Below are 21,610 nucleotides of genomic sequence, written 5' to 3'. Positions count from 1 at the left end.
AATATATATGTGTGAACCATTGCCCACCACTGGGTTTGATAAGTTGTCTGATTAGCCCAATTTTGTCCCCGAATTCATCAGCATAGCCAACAAAAAAGAGAAAAATATCACTAACCAAAAATAGGTATGTATTATGTGCCAGGTGGTTGTGCAATGTAGTACGCGCGCCCTGACCCGCGCAAATGAGGTTCGAAGAGAGTTTTCCTATGTAATTTTCAAATATTTTGCGCTCGACTAACCTCAAATAATGTGATACACATACAATTTAGTTGAGGAATCGGATTTAGAAAAGATATGTATTACGACGTATATTAAAACTGGAATGTTGTAGAAGTAAAAACACATTATAATCAATTATGTGCCTTGTCTCGTAACAATAAGAACGGACGAGATCAAGATGTCAAAAAAATCAACTCTACGTAGCAGTAAGAGAATCCAACCTACATTGACGAATTTCCTAACGAAATTTCCTCAATCTACCCCAAAAGTTATTCAGTCCAGGTAAATTTCGTCCTATAGTAATCCATATCTTGCCCTATATCATTGTTCTTGATTTCTGTTTATCAAGTTACTATTACATCTGATATACATATGAAATATTCGAATACTGAATTGATTATATTTTTTCTAGTATTCTACCTGACACTGCCAGTAAAAATGTTAACAAAAATTATAAAAAAAAATCTACTTTCGAGTCAAATGATATTTGGGATGACAGTGATACAAGTCTCGAGATTGAATCGGATGCTGAGGAAAAAGATCTGCAGTCAGCGGTATCAAAAATTGATAGGAAAGCTTCCATCATATCATTGGTAAGTATGTCTAGTGCGAAACCATTTGATAGGCTCGACTGTAATATGATTTTAATATATTTTGTCCAACATTACTATGTAATATTATTTGAATTATTTTAGAATGATTCCTATGAGTTCCCAGATCCCAAGTTAAATAATTATACAGTAAAAAGCTGTAAGGAAAATTCAACGATTCAATATGTCGATGATTCTATGGAGGAACAAGCCAAAAAAGACTTGGAGGCCTATAAATTGAGCGAAACAAATTTTACCAGCATGAACCAAAGCAGTGATAGCTTAAAAGAGAATAGCAAAGACAGTTTAATTTCAAAATACTCAAATGGTGTTAGTGAAAACAGTCTCAAGTTCACAGCTGACGAAACAAAAATACCAAGTGCTAATAATACAACAACAAATTCAGTAAAACTAGAGGAAGATCAAATGAATAACATGTCTCTTGATAAAGGAACTAAGTCAACACACTTCTCATTGACGTCAAGTTCTAGCAGTCCTGGTAATGTTAGCAGAACAGTTCCTAGTCTGTCTCTGCCTAAAAATATCAGCATTAAGACTGAACCGAAAGATGAGACTGTTCCAATACCACTTGAACAGCCAGAATTGAAATCCCCTTCCCCAAAAATTATAGCTGATTCGGACAGTGAGAGTCGTGAATCGGCAGATAAAACTTCGCCAGTTAAGAGAAATGAATGGAAAGGTCCAGATATAAAACTAGATTTAAAACCATTGGGATTAGATGAGAAATTGGACCCCTGGATTGAAATGATGAAGAAAAAATCGGCAGTGGCGTCAATGCCTGTGAGTTTGAATAAGTTTAATTGGAATTCATACTGCATTGTTTCTTGATAAAATAAGTTATTCATAATTTAGTCATCATTTGCAAATAGTCTTTATTTTGTATTAGATAACCATAAGTGACCGGTATTGTTTTATTCATTCCAATCACAAACTAATGAAACTATTTTCTACAGCCACAAAAAAATCAAGTGCTGCAGCGCCAACAAATCTTCAAAGAAATAGAACTACAAGTTTTGGATAAAATTTCGATTGCATTTAACCAAATTCCTTTGCTGGTACTGGGAAAATTTCCAGGTTTCAACTTGAAGACTTATCAGGAGTTGAAAGTCTTGCGTCAGCATCTTAAGGCGAAAATACTTCTTATGCAAAAAAATTTGGATCGGCTCAGCCAAGAGGAACAAAATGCATCTCGCTCACGTGCAGATGAATTCCCTTGCAATGACCATTTATCTGATTTTTCATCCCAAGAATTTGATGATTTACCATCACCATTGGCTTGTGGTACAAGTGGTAGCCCTCAAATAAAATTGAACCACAAACCAAGCACCGTTACGTCACCTCTAACAAATTACAACCAAAAACCAAGTACCGTTACATCTTCAAATGAACTTTATGATTGTACCACTGAAAAACTACACTTACTTAAAGATGTTCAATACCAGAAATCGGTAGACACTGAATTGTCTTCTCCACCTGCTACTGTTAAAAAATCTGCCTTTCAATTAAAAAAACCTATCAGAGCAACTATGCCATCAGCAGTCATCAAGCACATTGGAAATACCTGGGAAAAGCTTCAAGGAATTTCCGGACAAGCCAATTCTGCAAGTGTTAATGAAAATGGATTCAAGCCTGCAGCGATTTCCAGCAACTTCTCAAGCAAAATGAGTGACAAGACTAGCAGCAGTACAGAATCCTCATCACAAAAATCAACATCTTCTACAAAGTCAACGTTCATGGATGATTCATGGAATAGGATGAACGATAGTTTTAGTAAGTCTTTGTTCCAACACTAATTTGCTGAAATAAATATTTCAATATTTTAAAGCTCATGTCTTCTACAGATTTTCCAACACAGAGCCATCATATGCCTTTGGATAAATCTCTGACCGATGAGCTACTAGAAATGCCGACTATTGAACTTGATTCTGATGCTAGGAATGCTGCTAGACAATATAATAAACCAGTAAATACAAGATGTATGTAACTATGATTTTATCTTGCATGCTTTGTAACCGAGTCAAAAGGTATTACTCTTCTTGTTTTGTCACGCAGTGTCTAGGCCAACACCCATCGACACAGCCAGTGTAAATCAGCGTACGAAAAGTTCGAACTCTGTGCAGTTAGCTAGCTCAGCATCCCAGAGTGGAATATTTACAGGCGATTACAAAAACGATGGAGTCAGTGGCGAATTCGATGGTCTGCAATATCCACATTCGCGAGAAATGCTAAAGGTTTAACAAATGACAATAACACTCCCGATTAAAATTTGGATCAACCAATGTGGTTAACGAAATCAATATTTTCTCGTTTACCCAATGAATTTAGGTCTTTAGACAAAAATTTGGATTACACAGCTTCAGGTCGAACCAACTACAAGCCATAAATGCATCACTTCAAGGGTTCGACTGTTTCATACTAATGCCAACTGGCGGTGGCAAATCTCTGTGTTATCAATTGCCTGCACTTCTTGCACCTGGTATCACAGTGGTAGTTTCACCATTAAAAAGTCTAATTCTCGATCAAGTTCAGAAGCTCAATTCTCTTGATGTAAGTACATAGGTTTATCATCATTGGCGAAATTGATATGTTTGTTAGACTTGTTACAGTTGCATTGTTACTCTCTGCTATCTATCGTACACCTAAATTCTAATTTACAAATTTTTACAGATACCAGCTGCTCACATATCTGGTAACTTGACAGAGAAGCAAGCGGAAGATGTATATAGAGAGCTGTCGAAGGCAGGGCCTATGCTCAAGCTGTTGTATGTAACACCAGAAAAAATTTCCGCATCTCAGAGATTCTGCTCATGTTTGAGCAAGCTTTATGAACGAGGCTTATTGTCCAGATTTGTAATTGATGAAGCTCATTGCGTCAGTCAATGGGGTCATGATTTTAGACCTGATTATAAGAAGCTAAAGTTACTGAGAGAAAATTATCCCAGAGTACCGACAATGGCTTTGACTGCAACAGCTACACCAAGAGTGCGCACCGACATTTTATACCAATTAAACATGACCCATCCAAAATGGTAAGCGTAGTTTACTTTCTCTTCGATGTTATTTTATCTAACGATTTTTTGAACATCGTTGTACTCTTTCACATTTACATGATTGTACAATGATCACTATTTGCAGGTTCATGTGCAGTTTCAACAGGCCAAATTTAAAGTATAGTATTATCCCCAAAAAAGGTAAAAACTGCACAGAGGAAGTAATTGCTATGATACAAACAAAGTTCAAAAAACTCTCTGGAATTGTATACTGCTTTTCACGTAAAGACTGTGATAATCTTGCCGATGATATCAAGAGAAATGGCATATCAGCTTTGAGCTACCATGCTGGACTCACGGATGCTCAGAGAGCTACAGTACAAGGAAGATGGATTTCCGATGAGGTAAACCACGCCTTTACTGTTCATCCGGATTTTTATACTTGAAAATAATATTTCACTGATGAAGAGCTACTAAAGTAGAGATGACACATGCGTATTACTGATCAAGAACTATTCTCGTGTGCAGGTTGATGTTATTTGTGCAACCATAGCATTTGGAATGGGAATTGACAAACCAGATGTGCGATATGTGATGCATGCTGCCTTACCAAAGTCGATTGAAGGATACTATCAGGAAAGTGGTCGAGCTGGCCGTGACGGTGAACCAGCAGATTGCATTCTGTTTTACAACTATGCCGACATGCACCGTATAAGAAAGATGATCGAAATGGACGGAGCTTCTCAGGAGGTAATAAAAACTCATATGGACAATTTATACAGGATGGTTGCATTTTGTGAGAACACAACAGATTGTCGAAGAGTACAGCAGTTAAACTATTTTGGTGAAATATTTAAAAAGGAGTCCTGCATCGCTAATAAGAAAACGACCTGCGACAACTGTAGAAATAAGGTACTCTAAATTTCTTTATCAATATTTTATCATATGTAAATAATTTTTTACCGAGTCAATTGCAATTAAGTATTTTTATCTGTGTTTCTCATCAGGACAAATATGAATTGGTTGATGTAACTGAAGACGCAAGAGAAATTGTTAAAGCAGTACAAGATTTAGGACAAAGAAAAGGCATAACGCTTTTACAAATAACGGAAATCTATAAGGGTAGTGATCTCAAAAAGATAAGGGATGCAGGTGAATATCATTTAGATCCTTCCATTTCTCTATCAGTACTCTATTACATATAAAAATCTCATACTAAAACAACTTCACTGTTACTTTTCAATATATGTCACACTATTAATCTTATGCCTATTCATGTCAGGCCATAATAAACATCGAATATTTGGTCGTGGTAAAAATTGGAAGAAGAATGATATCGAGCGGCTGCTACACAAATTGGTGATTGATCAATATCTTCAGGAGAACATGTATATCAACAATGAAATCACATGTGCATATCTCAAGATAGGACCCAAAGGACGAGAGCTTTTGACAAAAACAAATCTTAAAGTAAACAACAATTTCTCCTTTGTTCATTGAAAGATTTTCCTGTATTAAGATATTGTGAGTACTGACACTGTGTCGGGGGGGTTATTTTAGATACAGTTCTCGCTGAGGACAAGCACTAGTACCACTACGGTGTCAGTGACTTCATCTGACGTGACCCCATCAAACGAAGCGCTGAAGAACTTACAATCACGATGTTATACCGAGTTAATGTCAATTGTACGCGGAATTGCTGGTGCCTTGGATGTTTCTGCTGCTTCTATTATGAATATGATTGCTGTCAGGTTGGTGAATACAATTCAGTTCTTTCAACATAGACATTGATAAAAATTATCTGACTACTCATTCACGATGCTTTTTTTTTTATCAAAGAGCAATGAGCCAGCAGCTACCAGACAACGAAGAGGCAATGTTAAAAATTCCTCACGTCACAAAAGCGAACTATGATAAATATGGAAAAGCTCTACTGGATGTAACCCAGAAATATGCTGCCCAAAAGTGTGGTGAGTACTTCATTTCTTGAGGTATAATTACTAGTAGACAACAAATGTTTGATAACTCAATATTTCTTACTAACAAACTTGTTTGCTTTCAACAGTTCTGCTGAGCGAAGGCTCAAGCCACGATAACGTTTGCAATGATGAAAATGATGAGGGTACTACATGGTTATCTACAGTATCTAGTCCAGCCTTTACAAGCAGTACTGGTAGCAGAGGTCGAGGAATAAAAAGAAGAGGACGAGGTGGAGTTACTAGCAGAGCAAAGAGATTCAAACGTGGAGCATCAAAGTTAGTGTCAATAAAAAATGTGGTGAATTTGGATTTGAAAATAAATATTTTTCTTCTTTCATATATCTTGCTCTTTCAGCTCTGAATATCAACAATCGACTACTCGAAGCAAACGTGGTTCAGGAACAACACGTGGCTCAGGGACATATCGAGGAACTGGAACGAGCCGTGGTCCAGGATTTCTAGAACCTGGACAAAAGAAGGCCTTTTCCAGAGACAGCAGTAGATTCGTGAATCTCGGATTGTAGTAACCTCAAATTTAATGAAACAAGTTCTGAAAGAAAAAAAGACAACCTAAAACTAGCTTCCAAGTGTTCAGACTATGTAAACAGATTGTGTGATCAAGATGATGAGATGATTATGTTTACGATAAGATTTACTTATTTTTCAATCCTAAGGTCTTAAAATGATGAAAGACGAAGATCTTAGGATGATTGAAAATTGCTATCAGTTATGCAGCCCAACTAGTACTTGTGTATAAAAATAATTTTGAATAATTTATTGTCGAGAAGAAATGTGTTTTGTAATAAAATGGTTTTTAACTTTTACATAATATTTGTTTTTTACACACACCAAAAAAATTCAATCACAAAACTGAGAAATAAATACAATTTTCCTGATATGCCGCGTGAACAAGTTGGATATATAAAAAATACAAAATACTGACTCACTTTTAGCTCTTCCGAAACAAAGAGCAACGATGATGATCAGTAAGTTTTCCATATTGTATCGTTTATAACTGTTTTTCACTTTTGATCCTGCCAGGGAATAAATTCATCTGTAGTGTAATATCGTTTTTGAAATCTCTAATTGCAATGGCTACTCGTTCATAACTAATTACAATTCTGGTTGCATCAATCTGCTGACTCTATCCTTATTTTTAACATGCTCTTTGAGCAAATCCATAACTTCATTGTCAAACTCAGACGGAGTCGGCTTAACTTCTGCAGCCCAGTGAAATATATCCCAGTCATTTGACGGCAGGTTGATCAATCTATCGTACAGCACCATTTGGGATTCATTAAAGTTGTCGAGGTACTTTTTGGCAAAAGTACTAAGAAGGAGACCGTTTTCCAACATACCTCGTTTGCGAGATTGGTAGATGAGCCTGCAAAGTGAATTCTAATTTAAGTTTGTTCAAATAGAGTCGTTTTATACCCACGATACCCACCTAGCTCGTTTTAAGGTTATGTCTTCACCTTGCCGTTCCACATAAGGAGGAATGTGTGGCTCACGTGCCTCGGGATGAACAATATTGAGATCATCGTTATCGTTAACGGAGCTACGAGAAATATTCCTCGTCAAAATGAAAGATCTAGCCTGTAATAAGCAAGATTAAATAAACACCGACTTCTACGTCTTGTTACATAATTGCGAAAATATCCTGAAAGAAAATGTATCGATGACAACTTACATTAAACAGCCTACCGGCCTTCGTTATAGCACTCATCTTCGTACACTTTGAGCAGCGAAAACCCGGATGCGTGTAAAATTGCGTCAAATTATGTATTTGTTTTCCCCACACCCACCGTTTCTTCACCGTTCAAGCGTGTATGTCAAACAACACCTCACGTCAAACTGGATATGGATCAGCGGATAGAAACCAGTCATAAATAGGCAAAGCAGACAACGTAAAATCTTTAACCAATCAGATCTTTTTTTCAGTCACGTGATTTCGGTGATTATTATAATGTGATTATAATACACCAATGAACTACGACTAAGAAACTATCGATAACTGTCGATTTTGGTTGGCAAGCAAGTCGAAAAGAAAAGGGTGACTCATTTGCTGAATCAGTCGAAGGCAGATGGCGACAGTGTTGGTCGATGATCGTTAAAATTAGGTATTTTTCGGAAAAAGAAGTTCTGTTACATTCTCTGCTGCAATTCAGACGGCATATCAGTGTAGTGTACCAACGTAAAAGAAGTTTCCAGGAGTGCGTGAGATAATTAGTAATGTCTGTGTCGAGTGAGTGATTAAATAGCACACGCCTGCAAATGAATAAAGTTTGTAAATAGATAAGACCGAGACTCGCAACTCACGCGGCTAAATCCTGAATAATGGGTGTGATCAGTCTCCGCGTTTTCGATACCTTGTATTAACACTCGCCGTTTTCGATAACTAGGAAAATAAATTCGTCAACCACGGTGGAACGCCCCTCGATAAACTTTGCTAAACCGCGTGCCAAAATGAGCCTGAGTATAACAAGGCTATTTACGAAGAAGAAGAACAGCAACGTCGAGGTAGTTTCGGAGATAGGTCTGCCGACAAACGTCACGCAGAATATCCACGTTACGAAAAATGTCGAAACTGGTCAACTCGAGGGTCTGCCCGACCGGTGGATCCAAGAATTGGACAAGCAGATAACCAAGGTCGAGCAGAGTGAGCACCCAGCAGCAGCCTTGCAGGCGATTAAGTTCTACAATTATTCAATAAAGAAAAAACCGCTCGAGGAAGTTTTCAAACCATTTGTCACAGAGAAATTGATCGCCGAAGAATCGCAAGAGATCGATAAAATCTTATCGAAAAAACAGTATCAATCTGGTGATTCCGACGGCAGCACCTCCATCAGCTCAAATGACAGCCAGCAGAGATTACCAGACCTGCCTCCGAAGCTCAACAAACACCCCAAACCCACCCCACGAACAAAGGTGGAACATTCTGAAAAAACGTTGACAGAGATATTAGAGGATTTAAATACTTACCAAATTAACGAAGAAGATGAAACTCGACTGCCAGATGATATCCGTCACCCGGAAGACGAGAGTCCCATACTACGAAGAAAGACTGAGGGTTCGGTGGGGAAAATGACAGAGGACGAGGTTTTCGAGGAGCTGAGAAAAATCTGCAATCCCGAAGATCCGCATCGCAGGTTTGAGAGAAGCAAGGAAGTAGGAGCTGGTGCGTCGGGCACTGTTTTCATAGCCACCGATACAAAGACTGGTCAAAGAGTGGCCATCAAAGACATTGATTTGACCAAACAGCCTAAGAAGGAGCTAATTCTGACAGAGATTCAAGTCTTGAAAGGATTCCATCATCCAAATCTGGTCAATTTTCTTGACGCTTATCTGGTAGACGAAAATCTATGGGTGATAATGGAACTGCTGGATGGAGGGCCGTTAACGGATGTCGTCACTGAAACTATTATGAAGGAGGCCCAGATAGCGGCAGTCTGCCGCGAGGTTCTCAAAGCCGTTAGCTTTCTACATGCAAAAGGAATCATTCACAGAGACATTAAATCCGACAACATTCTACTTGGAATGAATGGGTTGGTAAAGGTGACAGACTTTGGATTTTGCGCAAACATTGTTGGTGACGAAAAGAGGCAAACAATGGTTGGGACCCCATATTGGATGGCTCCAGAGGTTGTTACACGGAAACAGTACGGTAAAAAAGTAGATATTTGGTCCCTTGGTATAATGGCGATTGAAATGATCGAAGGAGAGCCTCCGTACTTGAAGGAAACTCCGCTCCGAGCTTTGTACTTGATCGCTGCTATAGGGAAACCATCCATCCCGAGGTGGGATACGCTAACTCCTCATTTTCAAAATTTCCTTGAGAGATGCCTGGCTGTCGAGGTCGATGATCGAGCAACAGCTGAGGAGCTGCTCGCTCATCCTTTCTTAGATAACTGTGCGGATTTATCTACGCTAACACCGCTAATTCGTGCAGCCCAAAAAATTTTGCGAAAAGTATTTTAAACAAATTATATTGTCTCAAAAATTAATTATATGAGTAGGAAAATTGAGAAAATATTCTTCCACTCATCATTTCCAGTTGTGTATCGCTATCGTTTCATAGCCAGTACTCGACCCTTCGGTACGTGCCGCAGAATATTTATACATACAGTTTTTCTGTAATAAATTTAGCATAAAATAACTTTTATCAATTTTACAAATATTTACTCGAGATATACTATACATATTTTTGAAGCCTGTATAAGTTTACATTTAACATTAATATGAAACAGTCATGATTAGTATATTTAGTATTTGTAGTTTATCAATGATTGCAGGTATAAATAATTTGATCTAGTGCAATCAAGTGTAGTCAAAGATAATTGATACTATGTTCAAGACTGACACAAAGTATTCAACGTAAAATCAACTTACATCACTTAACAAAAGTATTTTGCATATTCAGTCAGTGTTAAAAAAAATTCATAACTTACTTGGCAATAGACCTTTAAAGATTGAAGACTCACTTGTTTTTTTTTTTTTTTTTTTTTTTTTTTTTCCCAAACATACCAAATATTTTGAGAACTACTTATTAGAGTAAACAAATGCCAATATATAATCCGTCAACTTTCGGGCAGGGTTGGCATTAATTGACATGTTTTACATTTTCTCAAGTGCCTAGCTTTCAGCTCAAAAGTATTTTTGCCTTTGAGCAGTATTAAAACGTAACAAGTAATTTTGATAGATTTTATACCATTGTGATAAGTAATTTTCAGATAATCATTCAAAATTTTATACATATGTATACAGTTTTTGCTAACCCTGGATTATATAATTGTAATTTAGCAATAACCATTCTGACGTAAAAATCGATCATTTTTTAAACGGACCAAACAAATGCTACATTCTACAATATAGGTTATTTCATGTAACAGTTTATTTAGATGAGCATTCAGCATTTTTTCTATTTGTACTTTACACAATTTTTTAGATTAAGATGATGCAATAATAATTATGCTTGTAAAGCGTGATTTGTCTGCTCGTTGTCAAACAACCAAGCATTTTATACCCTAAGATTGTAAAATCATATTTGTATTCATAAAAATGTTACTTTTTATCAAAATTCCCATGAATTTGACAATAAAATTCTGAGCAAATAATATAATCAAACTTTCCCAACGACATATAGTGTGACATCGAATTCCAGCATGCATATTAAGAAAATAATAACTGTAAAAAAGTTTAGATATAACGCCACAACTTCCTTATCTTAATTAGACTTTTAAGCAAAAGCTGTAGTATTAAATTGCTTTAAAATACTGGTAACGTAGCAGAAGAAAGGAAGGAGAAAATTAACCTTCATGAGAAATCAATTGAGATGTGATACATAGATTGAATGATATTGTTGATAATTTAGTGGTTTGTGGACAACTTCTGTACAACAAGTTATCGATATTAAAAATGCAGATTTCAAAGTATCCAACTGGAAATCACACCAACAAGTTATTTATAATACCAACACTAACCACACAAAAGAGCGTTTGTGAAAAATTTAAATAAATAATTGTTTACAAAAAAAAAATGTCCATCTTTTAATATTAATGCCAGATTTTTATGTATGAATTGCTTGTATGAGAATTCTAATCAAACTGTGTCTGAATTGTCAATCAGATCTATTGCGATTTCGTCAATTCTAACAAATATAAGATTTTTCATAAAATTATTACACAGTCACAGCTGTAAATCGCAGCCCTTATCTGCTGGGCTATAAATATTGTATGAGTTATATATATGTAATTAAAACACGTATGTAACAATCATATAAAAGAAATTATACATTTTTTTTCCCCCTGGTCGGAGATTGAGTCTAATGCCTTGAAAACTAGTGAAAAATTATATTGGGTCAAAAAACTCGACAGAACCCACGACCTTGAGATTCAAATGGAATCGAACGATGTAAACAGTGAGCTAAAGATACTCCTGTGGTATGTAACATTATACAGCATATCAGAAGAGAGTATGTGTTGCTATGTCGCTTAGTATGAAAATTATCGCGCCGCTTGATAAGCTGAGATAAAAGTAATAAATGATACTTCTACAGAATTCGATTCCTAAATCGAGATAACGAATTACATTACCTTTTATCTGTAGTTGAACTATAAATCTACTAAAGAAAATGTTGGAATACACAATTACACGTGAAAATACGGTACTTTTGTCTTATTATTATATGGTTCAAATCATAGAAATGCTGGTTTTATATGCAAAGAAGTGTATAGGGATTCAATCAAATGAGAAAGTATCATGAGGAACAAACTCCTGCTTCCCATATGTGTACATGAAGTAAAGTATTTTTAAATAATTAGATCGGATTATTTCAGTTCCGTTACAAATGATAATTGCAAAAGTTATATGCAATTGAACTTCTAGGTTTTTCATATACACATATCAGACATACTTTAGCATAGGTGAGGACATGCAATACCTTTATTTGACTAATTGAATTTCCTTCCACTTTGCTTTAAATAATAAAAAAAAAAAAATGGACACAAACGATAAAATAAATTCCGGAAAAATTCCTATTGAAATAAACAGTGTTTCTTTATTATAGATTTCTTGATTGAGAGTTTTTATTTGCACTGATCCCGAATTGTAAGAATAATGTACGTAATAAATAAATAAATAAATTATGAACCGAAGTAATGTTGATCTAACGATTGTCAGGCTAAAAATAAATTTCTTTAAATACTTAGAGATCGAAATAACATGTATGTACATACGTCATATGCAGACCGAACAAAGTGTATTATTGGCAAATCACTAAAAATATACAGAATATTATATTGAAACTACATGGCTACACAGCAACTTGTAGTTGATAGTAACTAGAAAAGAACATCAATAAATATTTTCATGAAAATTTCGTATACTGAATTCTACTGTACACCCTGAGTTCTAAAGAGCTTTACAAACTTCTGTAATCGTTCGTTATATTCATTGCCGTGGGCTTATACACTGGTAACATAATGGTTGTAGTTCAACTACAAAATACACAAATAAATCTGTACTGAATCGTAACATTATTTTGTTAAGAAAATTGCTGATTTCATTTAAACTGTAAATGAGCTATGACTGATTACTAAGTGAAGTTACTCTTCAAGTATCACAATCTGTCTGAAGCCTGTTCTTACAACTTACTAGAAACAAACATTGTCTTTGAAAATCAAGCTCTTAATACACCTTGGTTCTATGCATACATATAGGTGCAGATTCATCTTTAAATAAATATTCTGTACAATTTTTCTAACTTACGAAAATTTGGGAATTCTCAGAGTTCCTTCCATGAGTACGGAACCTGAAAGAAATTAGTAAGAATATTCGATCTTTATCGATAGAAGATGATTCATTTGGAACATAGGCAAAAGATAAGATATCTGAAATTAAAAGCGTTGAATTGCGTGCAAAAATTAATTCCTTTGTGATATGTTAAAAGTGGGTTACAAATATTTCTCAGTAATTACAGTTGGCTGAACAGTATAAAACCTGAAACCTAATGCACTTTTCCATGATCGAAAAAAATGTGTCCACATATATACTTTGTTTAACTACTTAATTTTTGAATCACTTACAGGTAGAATCATACACGTTTATGCCTATATGCTTGAGCCCGTCCGACAGCCAAGAAAGTTGGATCTTCAAGCATGGCTCTTAAAACAGCTAGAAAGTCAGCTGCCTGATCATCGTCGATTGCTCGCCTATCATATGATAGTGTTGTTGTCATTCGTGTGACGGTATTAAAATTAGAATCTGTGGGAGAAACTTATGATACAGAATTTGCTGAAAAATTGGGTTTATCCTAAAGGCTTGTACAAACAACTGATTATAATAAAAAATTAACGCAAGTCCTACAATCAAGAGTGAAATCATCGATTCATAGTTAGACAGAAAACTCACCTAATTCCTGTCTTCCAGTTCCCACAGCTAAAATAGCTGTTTGTGGGGGATTTATAATGGCGGAAAATTCTTTAATGCCAAACATACCAAGGTTGGATATTCTAATGGAAATGATAATGATATAAAATGTGAGTAAAACTTGGAACATTTTAAAGAAGACAGTCGTATCACATAATTTAAACACCCAATGAAACTGGATATCTTACAATTAGATATAGCTTCAATTAAAACTTACGTAAACGTTCCACCTTGAAATTCATGTGGCTGAAGTTTTCCGTCACGAGCTCGACCAGCAAGCTCTTTAATACTGGCAGAAATATCTATCAAACCTTTTGATGGAACGTCAAATATAATTGGCGTTATAAGGCCAGTTGGAATAGAAACTGCGAACGAAATATCCACCTTTTGCATTTGAACAATCTGAAAGTTAATGAAAAAATAAAAGTTAAAATACGACAATAGATTTATATTTCACCATTTTTTTTGCCTAAATTAAAAGAGGTATACGACAATGTGTCCAAAGTTATCACACTTACCTGTCCATTCTGATATAACGTATTAACAGCTGGACATTCCAGGAGTGCGTGAGCAACAGCTTTAGTGATGAAATCGTTCACGGATACCTTGACGTTTTCCGCCTTCAACTTTTCCCGAATTTCGTTCAGTTTGTCTACTTTAATATCCATGAATTCGTAAGAATGTGGGATGTTTCTCTGAAACAAAAATATTTTGGTTAGAAAAGAAAAAAATTGCGTAATAGTAGAATAAAGCAAATACGAAGTGAGGCTTGCGTTACTGACTTTAGATTCTGCAAGTCTTTTTGCAATGACTGCCCTAATATTGCTGACAGGAACATCCTTGTAAGTGGATGGGATATTTTGCCCCAATCCAGATGGTCTTTCACTGGTATTTCCGATTGCACTTGGATTGCTTGATTTGGATACTGCAGGAGATTCCGGTCCAGCTGCTATAAAACCAATTAAGTAATAGTAAATTAATTTGCAAAACTGCTCAGAAGTCAACTCCAATCAAATTTCTTGGATACATTTGTACTGAGCAATACGTGAAACAGCGATTGTAAAATATTTTGGTGATGTAATTCAACATGGCATGCGTACTAAAATGATCAGAATCTATACCGATTTTTGGGGCTACTTTTTGCAGACCATGGGCTTGAATGTGAGCAAGAACATCACTTTTCAAAAGGCGATTAGGTCGTCCAGTTCCTTTTATTGAACCAGAACTTAAATCATACTCTTCCAGTAACCTTTTGACAGCCAAGCCATAGACCCTGGATCAAAATAGTATTTGTACATCTAATTACATCTGTCACACCTTCGCTGACGGTATTATAAATTCACTATTCTTAATTTACTTCGGAAATATTTGAAACTTGATGCTGCAGTCATGCAATGAAACCAACTTCCAAAGTAATGCAAACATACATACTGGCCGCTTGGTGGTGGAAGTGTACTACGCGAAGTTGGCGCTGGTTTGAGTGGTTGAGATGGTGTAGAAGGAGCAGGTTTTGCAGCATTGGCGACCGGAGTAGTGGCAGGAATAACGGCCTTTGTCCAATCAGAACCCTTATCCATGGTCAAAGCAATAAGTTGGCCGACTTCAACTTGAGATCCTTCAGGTACCTGCGATGAAGACGAATTAAAAAGTTAGCACGACGATTTTCCTAAACAACAATCTGTCTCCCCAACAGACACAACGTCATATGGTAATACTTACAATTATTTTAGCCAATACTAACTCATCTTCGAGTTCAAAAGTCATGACAGCTTTGTCAGTCTGTATATCCGCGATAGCATCGCCTGGCTCAATATTGTCACCTTCTTTTTTTAGCCACTTTACCAATACTCCTGTTGTCATTGTTGGAGATAAAGCTGGCATCGTCAAGTCATGTCTGGAAGTGTAAAAGTTACAATATATTAACTTGCATTTACATTTAGCGAGCTTTCGGAAGTAAAGATAATTGAAAGTATTCTACTAAATGACTGGCCACAATAGTTTCATTTCCAAGTCATACTTCTGTTTAATTCAAGACGAATTTCTCCAGCTCTGAAAATATTCACAATTTGTACATTAACTCACTGTCCATCTGGTATTGGCTGTGATGCAGATGCAGCTGGTGCAGATGGAGCAGGAGGATCTGAATTCGTAGAGAAAACCGACGGTGTTCCAGCAGTAGATCCTCCTGGCACTTCCACTGCCTTCCAATCCTCACCCTTATCTACCGTCAAAGCGATCAATGTGCCAACTTTGACATCTTTGGTTCCTTCTGCGACCTAAAGTTTAATAAGATATCCTAAGATGTATTTATAAAGGAAAAGATGTTATGGCTTGTGGAAGGAGCTGTGAGAAATACTACAATATTGAGGAAGAAACAAACTATATTACGATTATTTTTGCTAGAATGGCTTCGTCGTCCATTTCCATCGTCATCACTGCCTTATCGGTTTGAATATCGGCGACAGCATCGCCAGGATCGATGTCATCTCCCTCCTTTTTCAACCATTTGATCAATGTACCTTGTTCCATGGTTGGTGACAAGGACGGCATTAGGAGTTCTCGTCCTTTTACTATTAAAAAAATTACATTTCTCACAACCTGCATAAATGGATATTACCTGTCTCGCCTTAATAGAAGTTTTCAGTTTTCAATAATTACGTACTTGTATTTTTCAATATAAATTATTTACAGAAAATCCATAGTTATTTTTTGGACAATTGGATCTGATGTTCTAGGGATCGAAAAAAAAGTTGCATAACAAAATTAAAAAAAGGCTCTCCGCAAATACACGCAGAGTGACTTCATTGATTTGAATGAAATGCGCCATCCCTATCTCAGAAAAATTGGGTCAAGATCTAATTGTTAGCTACGAAACTTAATGCAACTGTTGATTTACGTGGTTAATTAATATTGGCGACATGGCAAACATAACCTCTGGTAATCGCATATGTTCGCTCAAGTATTGATGAATGAAAAATTACGTACCATCGAAAACCCAGCTGGTGTGAAAACATGATCGATGATATTTTATGGGGAGTTCAACTTTCGGTATGATTGTTTGAAAATACTTTGTCGTAAACACACCGACCCTACCCCTAAGAACTTGCGCCATTTTTCCCCGCCGACAGAATGGGCCAAGGCGTAATTGGACTTGATATTCGCGTGACCTTTTTCCTCCGAATGTGTCCTCTGCGTCAAGGTCGTCTCTGATAGATCTCAGACAATTTATTCAGACAGATTCATTCTGTATGCAATCTACATCATTTGTCAAAAATTCTCCCGTTACGTCAATACTGACGTACTGTACGCATATAATTTATGATTTTGCTGTGAATCTCCGTATTGAGGCCAGTTTAATGTGAGACACCCGACTCTGCGAAACCGTGCGAATTAAATAGCTTCACGAGGGCAAATTGACGTATCATTATAACATCATCAGAATGAATCGCGTGGCAAATACATTCACAGTTTGCGGTAAATGTCTAACATTCTAAAAACCTCTTATCAATGGTACAAGAAAGCGCCTATCGCCGCGTTTATTCGAAAATCACGCGATGAATTGAGATAAAAAGCAGACGACTTCTAGGTATGTTTTCTTTTTTCGTTTTTCTAAAGTCTGTTACAAAAAGTGACGTATCGGATGATTTGAAACATGTTACGGAAATGTAAAGAATTGTTCGATTTCTGAGGTTTGATAGAATTATTTGCTGAGCGTAGACCACATTCAATCAAAATTTCGATTGAAATTAATTGTCTCTCCGGGACTCAAAGATTAAAGGTAGGGTTAAGGGACACGTGTTTCCGGTATGGAATTTTTAACAGAGGTTTTCGACGCTGTCCGATGCGTAGTCTGGTGTTCTACCATGGAACTATATGGAACTATCTCCAGTTTTTGACAGCCGTGTGACAGCTAACAGCTGATCGGTAAAATGCTACAAGAAACGACGCCTAACATTTAAACGCTTGATATTCTTTGTTGGTGCTAAAATCGGTAAGAGGTGATTGAATAATCAATAAAATTATAATGCTAAATTATATTTCAAGTATGAGGAACTTCCATTTACCGTTATTTTAAAAACAATACAGTCAATCATCTTTCGAATATAAGGGCCTTAGCAACGCCTACTTGCTGATAATTTTACTCATGCATATGAATTCCCCGTTATAGAAAACAATATGTGTCCAGCTTTGCTGGAAGATGATGAGCGTTGTCTAGGTGGAACGACTTTCTTTGCTAGAAGTCATCCAGTCGAGTTGTGTGGCAGCAACGGACTGCCGCTGACTCCAAATTCTATAACAATCTATGGCAGGTCTCAATTCTTAAAGACGATAGAGCATTCAAACCTGTCGACTTATCTGGATATAATTAGGAGTAAACATGGCAAGTCTTTGTCGCCATTCAGGAATATAATTCTGTGAGGAATACAGAGTCTGCTTATCTTTTCACTTGCATTTTCGTTATCAGAAAGGATTGTCGTTGTGGCTGAGTATAGCGGAGAGCCTTTAAGCAACAGGAATAATTTATCTCTGGAAACTGTGAAGAAGATTTTGTACCAATGCCTCCTCGGTCTATGCCACATAAATAAATTGGGCTTGGTACATAGGCACCTGAGCCCAGACAATATTTTAATTACCAAAGATGAAAATGTCAAGCTGTATAATTATGGACTTTATTACATGACGGATAGTGGCAGAAACGTTTCTTTCCCAATTGGGTAATATATTATATTTTTGATTTCTTGATTACTATAAATTTCACACATTAGATGTTCCGTAATGACGATGTAATTTTCAGGTACCCAAAATATCTAGCACCAGAGGTATTTTTAGGAAATAATCCAAATGGTGTGAAGGTCGATAGTTGGTCTCTGGGGATGATAATTGCTGAATGTTTGTTAAAACAGAATATCTGGTCTGGTGTCAAGTTAGCCCAATGTTTGCGCAAAGTTTTAAGCCTTATAAATTCAGAGACAACGATTTTTGAAAGAATTGCGAGGGAAAATAACTGCTTAAAAACCTACGAGGTATAAAAAATTTTTAATTTGATATAAAAGTTTTGCTCTCGAAGAGAAAAACTTAACCCATTGATTTGAACCTGACAGGCGTTACCAGAGGTTGTTAAAGACTTCATTGATTCCTGCCTTCAAATTTACCCCAGTAAAAGAAAAACTCCAGAAGAATTGTTACAACATACTTTATTCGAAGAATTTTTAAAAAAAGATTTGGTATCGAAAGAACAAAAGATCTATAATAGTGTTACTGCGAGAAAAATGGATGAACTCTATTATTTATGGCAACTTGCGGGTGGCGATATTACAATGGAATTAAAGAAACAAGGATTAATAAGATCTCGACCTCCCATTTTGTCTGTACCAAAGTATGTTTAAGCGTATCGATATATACCTATATATATTATATTATATTATATTATTCATTAGAGCAAAAATTAAACCTGAGTTTGAAATATGTAAACAAAAAATGAATTACACATATTTCAGCTTAGTGGTACTGCTGGGCCAAATATTTGGTCGCAGAGACATGGCTGGACTGCTTGACTTGAGAGTGGTTAAAGTACCTTTGGATACATTACGGCAGCGATTATGTCACATTCCATTTACAGCCAATTACCCTCGATTGATGAACGGGTAATTAACATACATTTCGCTCCTGACTAAACTCTACTGTGACAATCTAAAATAATCCATTGCCTGTTGCAGTATGCTTCAAATTTTTTATTTTACAGGACACACATCCAAGCACAGGACAATTTGACGCGTGCTGCGTCACAATTACCATTAATAATTAGAGAAAGAGACACAGAATATCAATTTTATAGAATTGTACTCTATGAAAGATTACTGCAGGTGATACTTTCAATCAAAGTCATACGTGCATATTTGTTGTAGAATAAATTAAATACGTTTCGAATTATAATATCCGACCATTAAACTTAGGGTTATCCAATCACTAGAGATGCCATCATTAGAGAGGCTCACAAGGACATTCCACCACTGGTGCGAGGCCGAGTTTGGGCAGCACTGCTGAATGTAAGTGGGGACATAGAACGCCGATACCAAATGATTGACAAAGAAACGCCAACGCATACAGATCGACAGGTACAAAGCATTTGAAATCAGATTTAAGCGAAAGTGTACTAGAAGGAACGACAAATTTATTAAATTTTAATTCGTCTTCACAAGATTGAAGTTGACATTCCACGATGTCATCAATACAGTGAATTATTATCCTCGGGAGCAGGCCATCAGAGACTGCAGAGATTACTAAAGGCCTGGGTTAGAGATAATCCTAACTACGTATACTGGCAGGGCCTAGATTCACTAACAGCACCATTCTTGTTCCTCAACTTTGATAATGAAGGTGATCCTTTGAAGCAATATTCTTGTATCTAGTCACCAATGAATATTGCATCACAAAAAATATTAAATTTCCTTTCAGCTCGAGCATTTGCTTGCATATCAGCGTTCATCCCTAAGTATCTTCACAAATTCTTTCTAAAGGACAACTCTGCAGTGATCCAAGAGTATTTGGGCAAATTTTCTCAAACCATAGCCTTTCATGATCCACAGTTAGCCAATCATTTGAAATCCATCAATTTTGTCCCAGAGTTGTTTGCAATACCGTGGTTCCTGACAATGTTTTCACGTGAGTATCTATGACAAATATTCACTGATAAAGTTGCTAATTATTAATTTCTGCACAGATGTATTTCCTCTACACAAAATCCTGCACTTATGGGACAAACTTCTACTGGGAGATTCTTCGTTTCCCTTATTGGTTGGTCTAGCAATACTTAGGCAACTGCGAGATTCGTTACTCACATCAGGATTTAATGAATGTATTTTACTATTCTCTGATCTTCCTGAAATCGATATCGAGCTATGTGTCAAGGACTCAATGGCCATGTATTACAAAACGCCAGCCAGCATTACTTACAGGAGTCATCAACTCGATCAATCAAAGGTGAAACTGAAATTACCATTAATTCAAAATTTTGTGCAGTCGACTAATTTTGCATTAGAATTCTAAGCAGTAACAGCTGATATTTATACTTTTATAGGCAACAAACTGGATTGACCCTGAACCAGGGACTGAAAAAATGCCAAGAATTAGCATTAAGGACTTTATGAATCTCTTGCAAAACAGTAAACAAAATGTGATTGTCGTTGATCTACGGAATAACATACAGTGAGTAATTACTTCCAGGATTTACTAGTACAATAAAATAACGTAAAAAAGAATCGATAATACATTATACTTGAGTTCTCTAATAATCATCAATTTTTCTAATTTTTATAGATTTGAAAGGGGCGCAGTTTTGGGTAGCATCAATATTCCATTTACAAGTGTTCAACTTTCTCACACAGACATAATGTCGCTTGGTCCACATGCCGAACCGCTAGCAAATAACAGAGACAGCATTGTCGTAATTATTGGTCAACACGATCAAAACAATGCATTGGTAACGTTTACATTTATATTCCCATCCGTCTATTATGTTGAATGTTTAAAACAGAATATTTGAACAGTTTACAGAATTTCTGATAAGCTGTCGTGTTCTAAGAGTGTGTTCCCTAGAAGGAGGCATTTACGCTCTACGTTCCACTGCTCCGCATATTCTGGTTCCGCCACGATAGAAAAGAACAAATTTATACCATTATACCATTTTTTTAATAACACATAAATATGTCTTGTATGATCTGTAATTTATAACATACGTTAGTTTATCGTATACATTGTATAATGTTCCCTTAAAAAATAAAGATTTGTATTTCTTCATGATACTTGTTTGTCCTGTGTTACCATGACAACTGTACCAAATATAGTAATATGGTGAATGGTATCAAAATGTGTGGGTATCTCCTAC

The 21,610-nt window shown here is 36.2% G+C and overlaps 5 protein-coding genes across 8 annotated transcripts; 3 read left to right on the top strand and 2 right to left on the bottom strand.

The window, feature by feature from the left end:
* The first annotated feature begins 378 nt into the window (after positions 1-378).
* LOC107221112 (Bloom syndrome protein homolog) lies at positions 379-6,355 on the top strand. Its single transcript, XM_015660004.2, has 16 exons — positions 379-501; positions 632-812; positions 915-1,610; positions 1,784-2,600; positions 2,672-2,806; positions 2,883-3,061; positions 3,156-3,377; positions 3,498-3,859; positions 3,966-4,224; positions 4,349-4,732; positions 4,828-4,972; positions 5,103-5,290; positions 5,381-5,571; positions 5,660-5,790; positions 5,886-6,075; positions 6,155-6,355. The coding sequence occupies exons 1-16, from the start codon at positions 398-400 to the stop codon at positions 6,321-6,323; spliced, it is 4,353 nt and encodes a 1,450-aa protein (XP_015515490.2). The 5' UTR covers positions 379-397; the 3' UTR covers positions 6,324-6,355.
* A 252-nt stretch (positions 6,356-6,607) lies between these two features.
* On the bottom strand, positions 6,608-7,829 carry LOC107221118 (succinate dehydrogenase assembly factor 2, mitochondrial). 2 transcript variants are annotated; one of them, XM_015660009.2, is made up of 4 exons: positions 7,490-7,829; positions 7,247-7,395; positions 6,917-7,183; positions 6,608-6,833 (listed from the first exon to the last, which is right to left on the bottom strand). In XM_015660009.2, the coding sequence occupies exons 1-4, from the start codon at positions 7,523-7,525 to the stop codon at positions 6,809-6,811; spliced, it is 477 nt and encodes a 158-aa protein (XP_015515495.1). In that variant the 5' UTR covers positions 7,526-7,829; the 3' UTR covers positions 6,608-6,808. The 2 variants fall into 2 exon arrangements, with proteins under 2 accessions (XP_015515495.1, XP_046599412.1); XM_046743456.1 differs by having other exon boundaries at positions 6,608-7,183; positions 7,490-7,825.
* A 52-nt stretch (positions 7,830-7,881) lies between these two features.
* Positions 7,882-11,649, top strand: LOC107221115 (serine/threonine-protein kinase PAK 3). Its single transcript, XM_015660007.2, has one exon. The coding sequence runs from the start codon at positions 8,266-8,268 to the stop codon at positions 9,775-9,777; it is 1,512 nt and encodes a 503-aa protein (XP_015515493.1). The 5' UTR covers positions 7,882-8,265; the 3' UTR covers positions 9,778-11,649.
* On the bottom strand, positions 10,580-16,980 carry LOC107221114 (dihydrolipoyllysine-residue acetyltransferase component of pyruvate dehydrogenase complex). The gene is given in 13 exon segments (XM_046743457.1): positions 10,580-13,108; positions 13,383-13,560; positions 13,708-13,808; positions 13,943-14,127; positions 14,244-14,420; positions 14,508-14,582; positions 14,585-14,637; positions 14,847-14,998; positions 15,157-15,350; positions 15,445-15,619; positions 15,808-16,001; positions 16,114-16,295; positions 16,711-16,980. Coding segments are annotated over 12 exon segments (1,785 nt in total). The 5' UTR covers positions 16,838-16,980; the 3' UTR covers positions 10,580-13,108; positions 13,383-13,390.
* Positions 16,981-17,551: 571 nt separating this feature from the next.
* On the top strand, positions 17,552-21,525 carry LOC107221113 (TBC domain-containing protein kinase-like protein). 3 transcript variants are annotated; one of them, XM_015660005.2, is made up of 14 exons: positions 17,552-17,716; positions 17,894-18,106; positions 18,191-18,440; positions 18,521-18,749; positions 18,828-19,102; positions 19,224-19,370; positions 19,469-19,589; positions 19,680-19,841; positions 19,926-20,103; positions 20,182-20,388; positions 20,447-20,706; positions 20,804-20,931; positions 21,043-21,205; positions 21,273-21,525. In XM_015660005.2, exons 2-14 carry the CDS (start codon positions 17,902-17,904, stop codon positions 21,378-21,380), a joined length of 2,433 nt encoding a protein of 810 aa, XP_015515491.2. In that variant the 5' UTR covers positions 17,552-17,716; positions 17,894-17,901; the 3' UTR covers positions 21,381-21,525. The 3 variants fall into 3 exon arrangements, with proteins under 3 accessions (XP_015515491.2, XP_046599407.1, XP_046599409.1); XM_046743451.1 differs by having other exon boundaries at positions 17,552-17,723; XM_046743453.1 differs by lacking the exons at positions 18,521-18,749; positions 18,828-19,102.
* The last annotated feature ends 85 nt before the right edge of the window (positions 21,526-21,610 follow it).

This window comes from Neodiprion lecontei, chromosome 6 (assembly GCF_021901455.1).
Source record: "Neodiprion lecontei isolate iyNeoLeco1 chromosome 6, iyNeoLeco1.1, whole genome shotgun sequence".
NCBI lineage: Eukaryota > Metazoa > Arthropoda > Insecta > Hymenoptera > Diprionidae > Neodiprion > Neodiprion lecontei.
The sequence above is the reverse complement of the archived record's forward strand: the minus strand, read 5'-3'. Positions and strand labels throughout refer to the sequence as shown.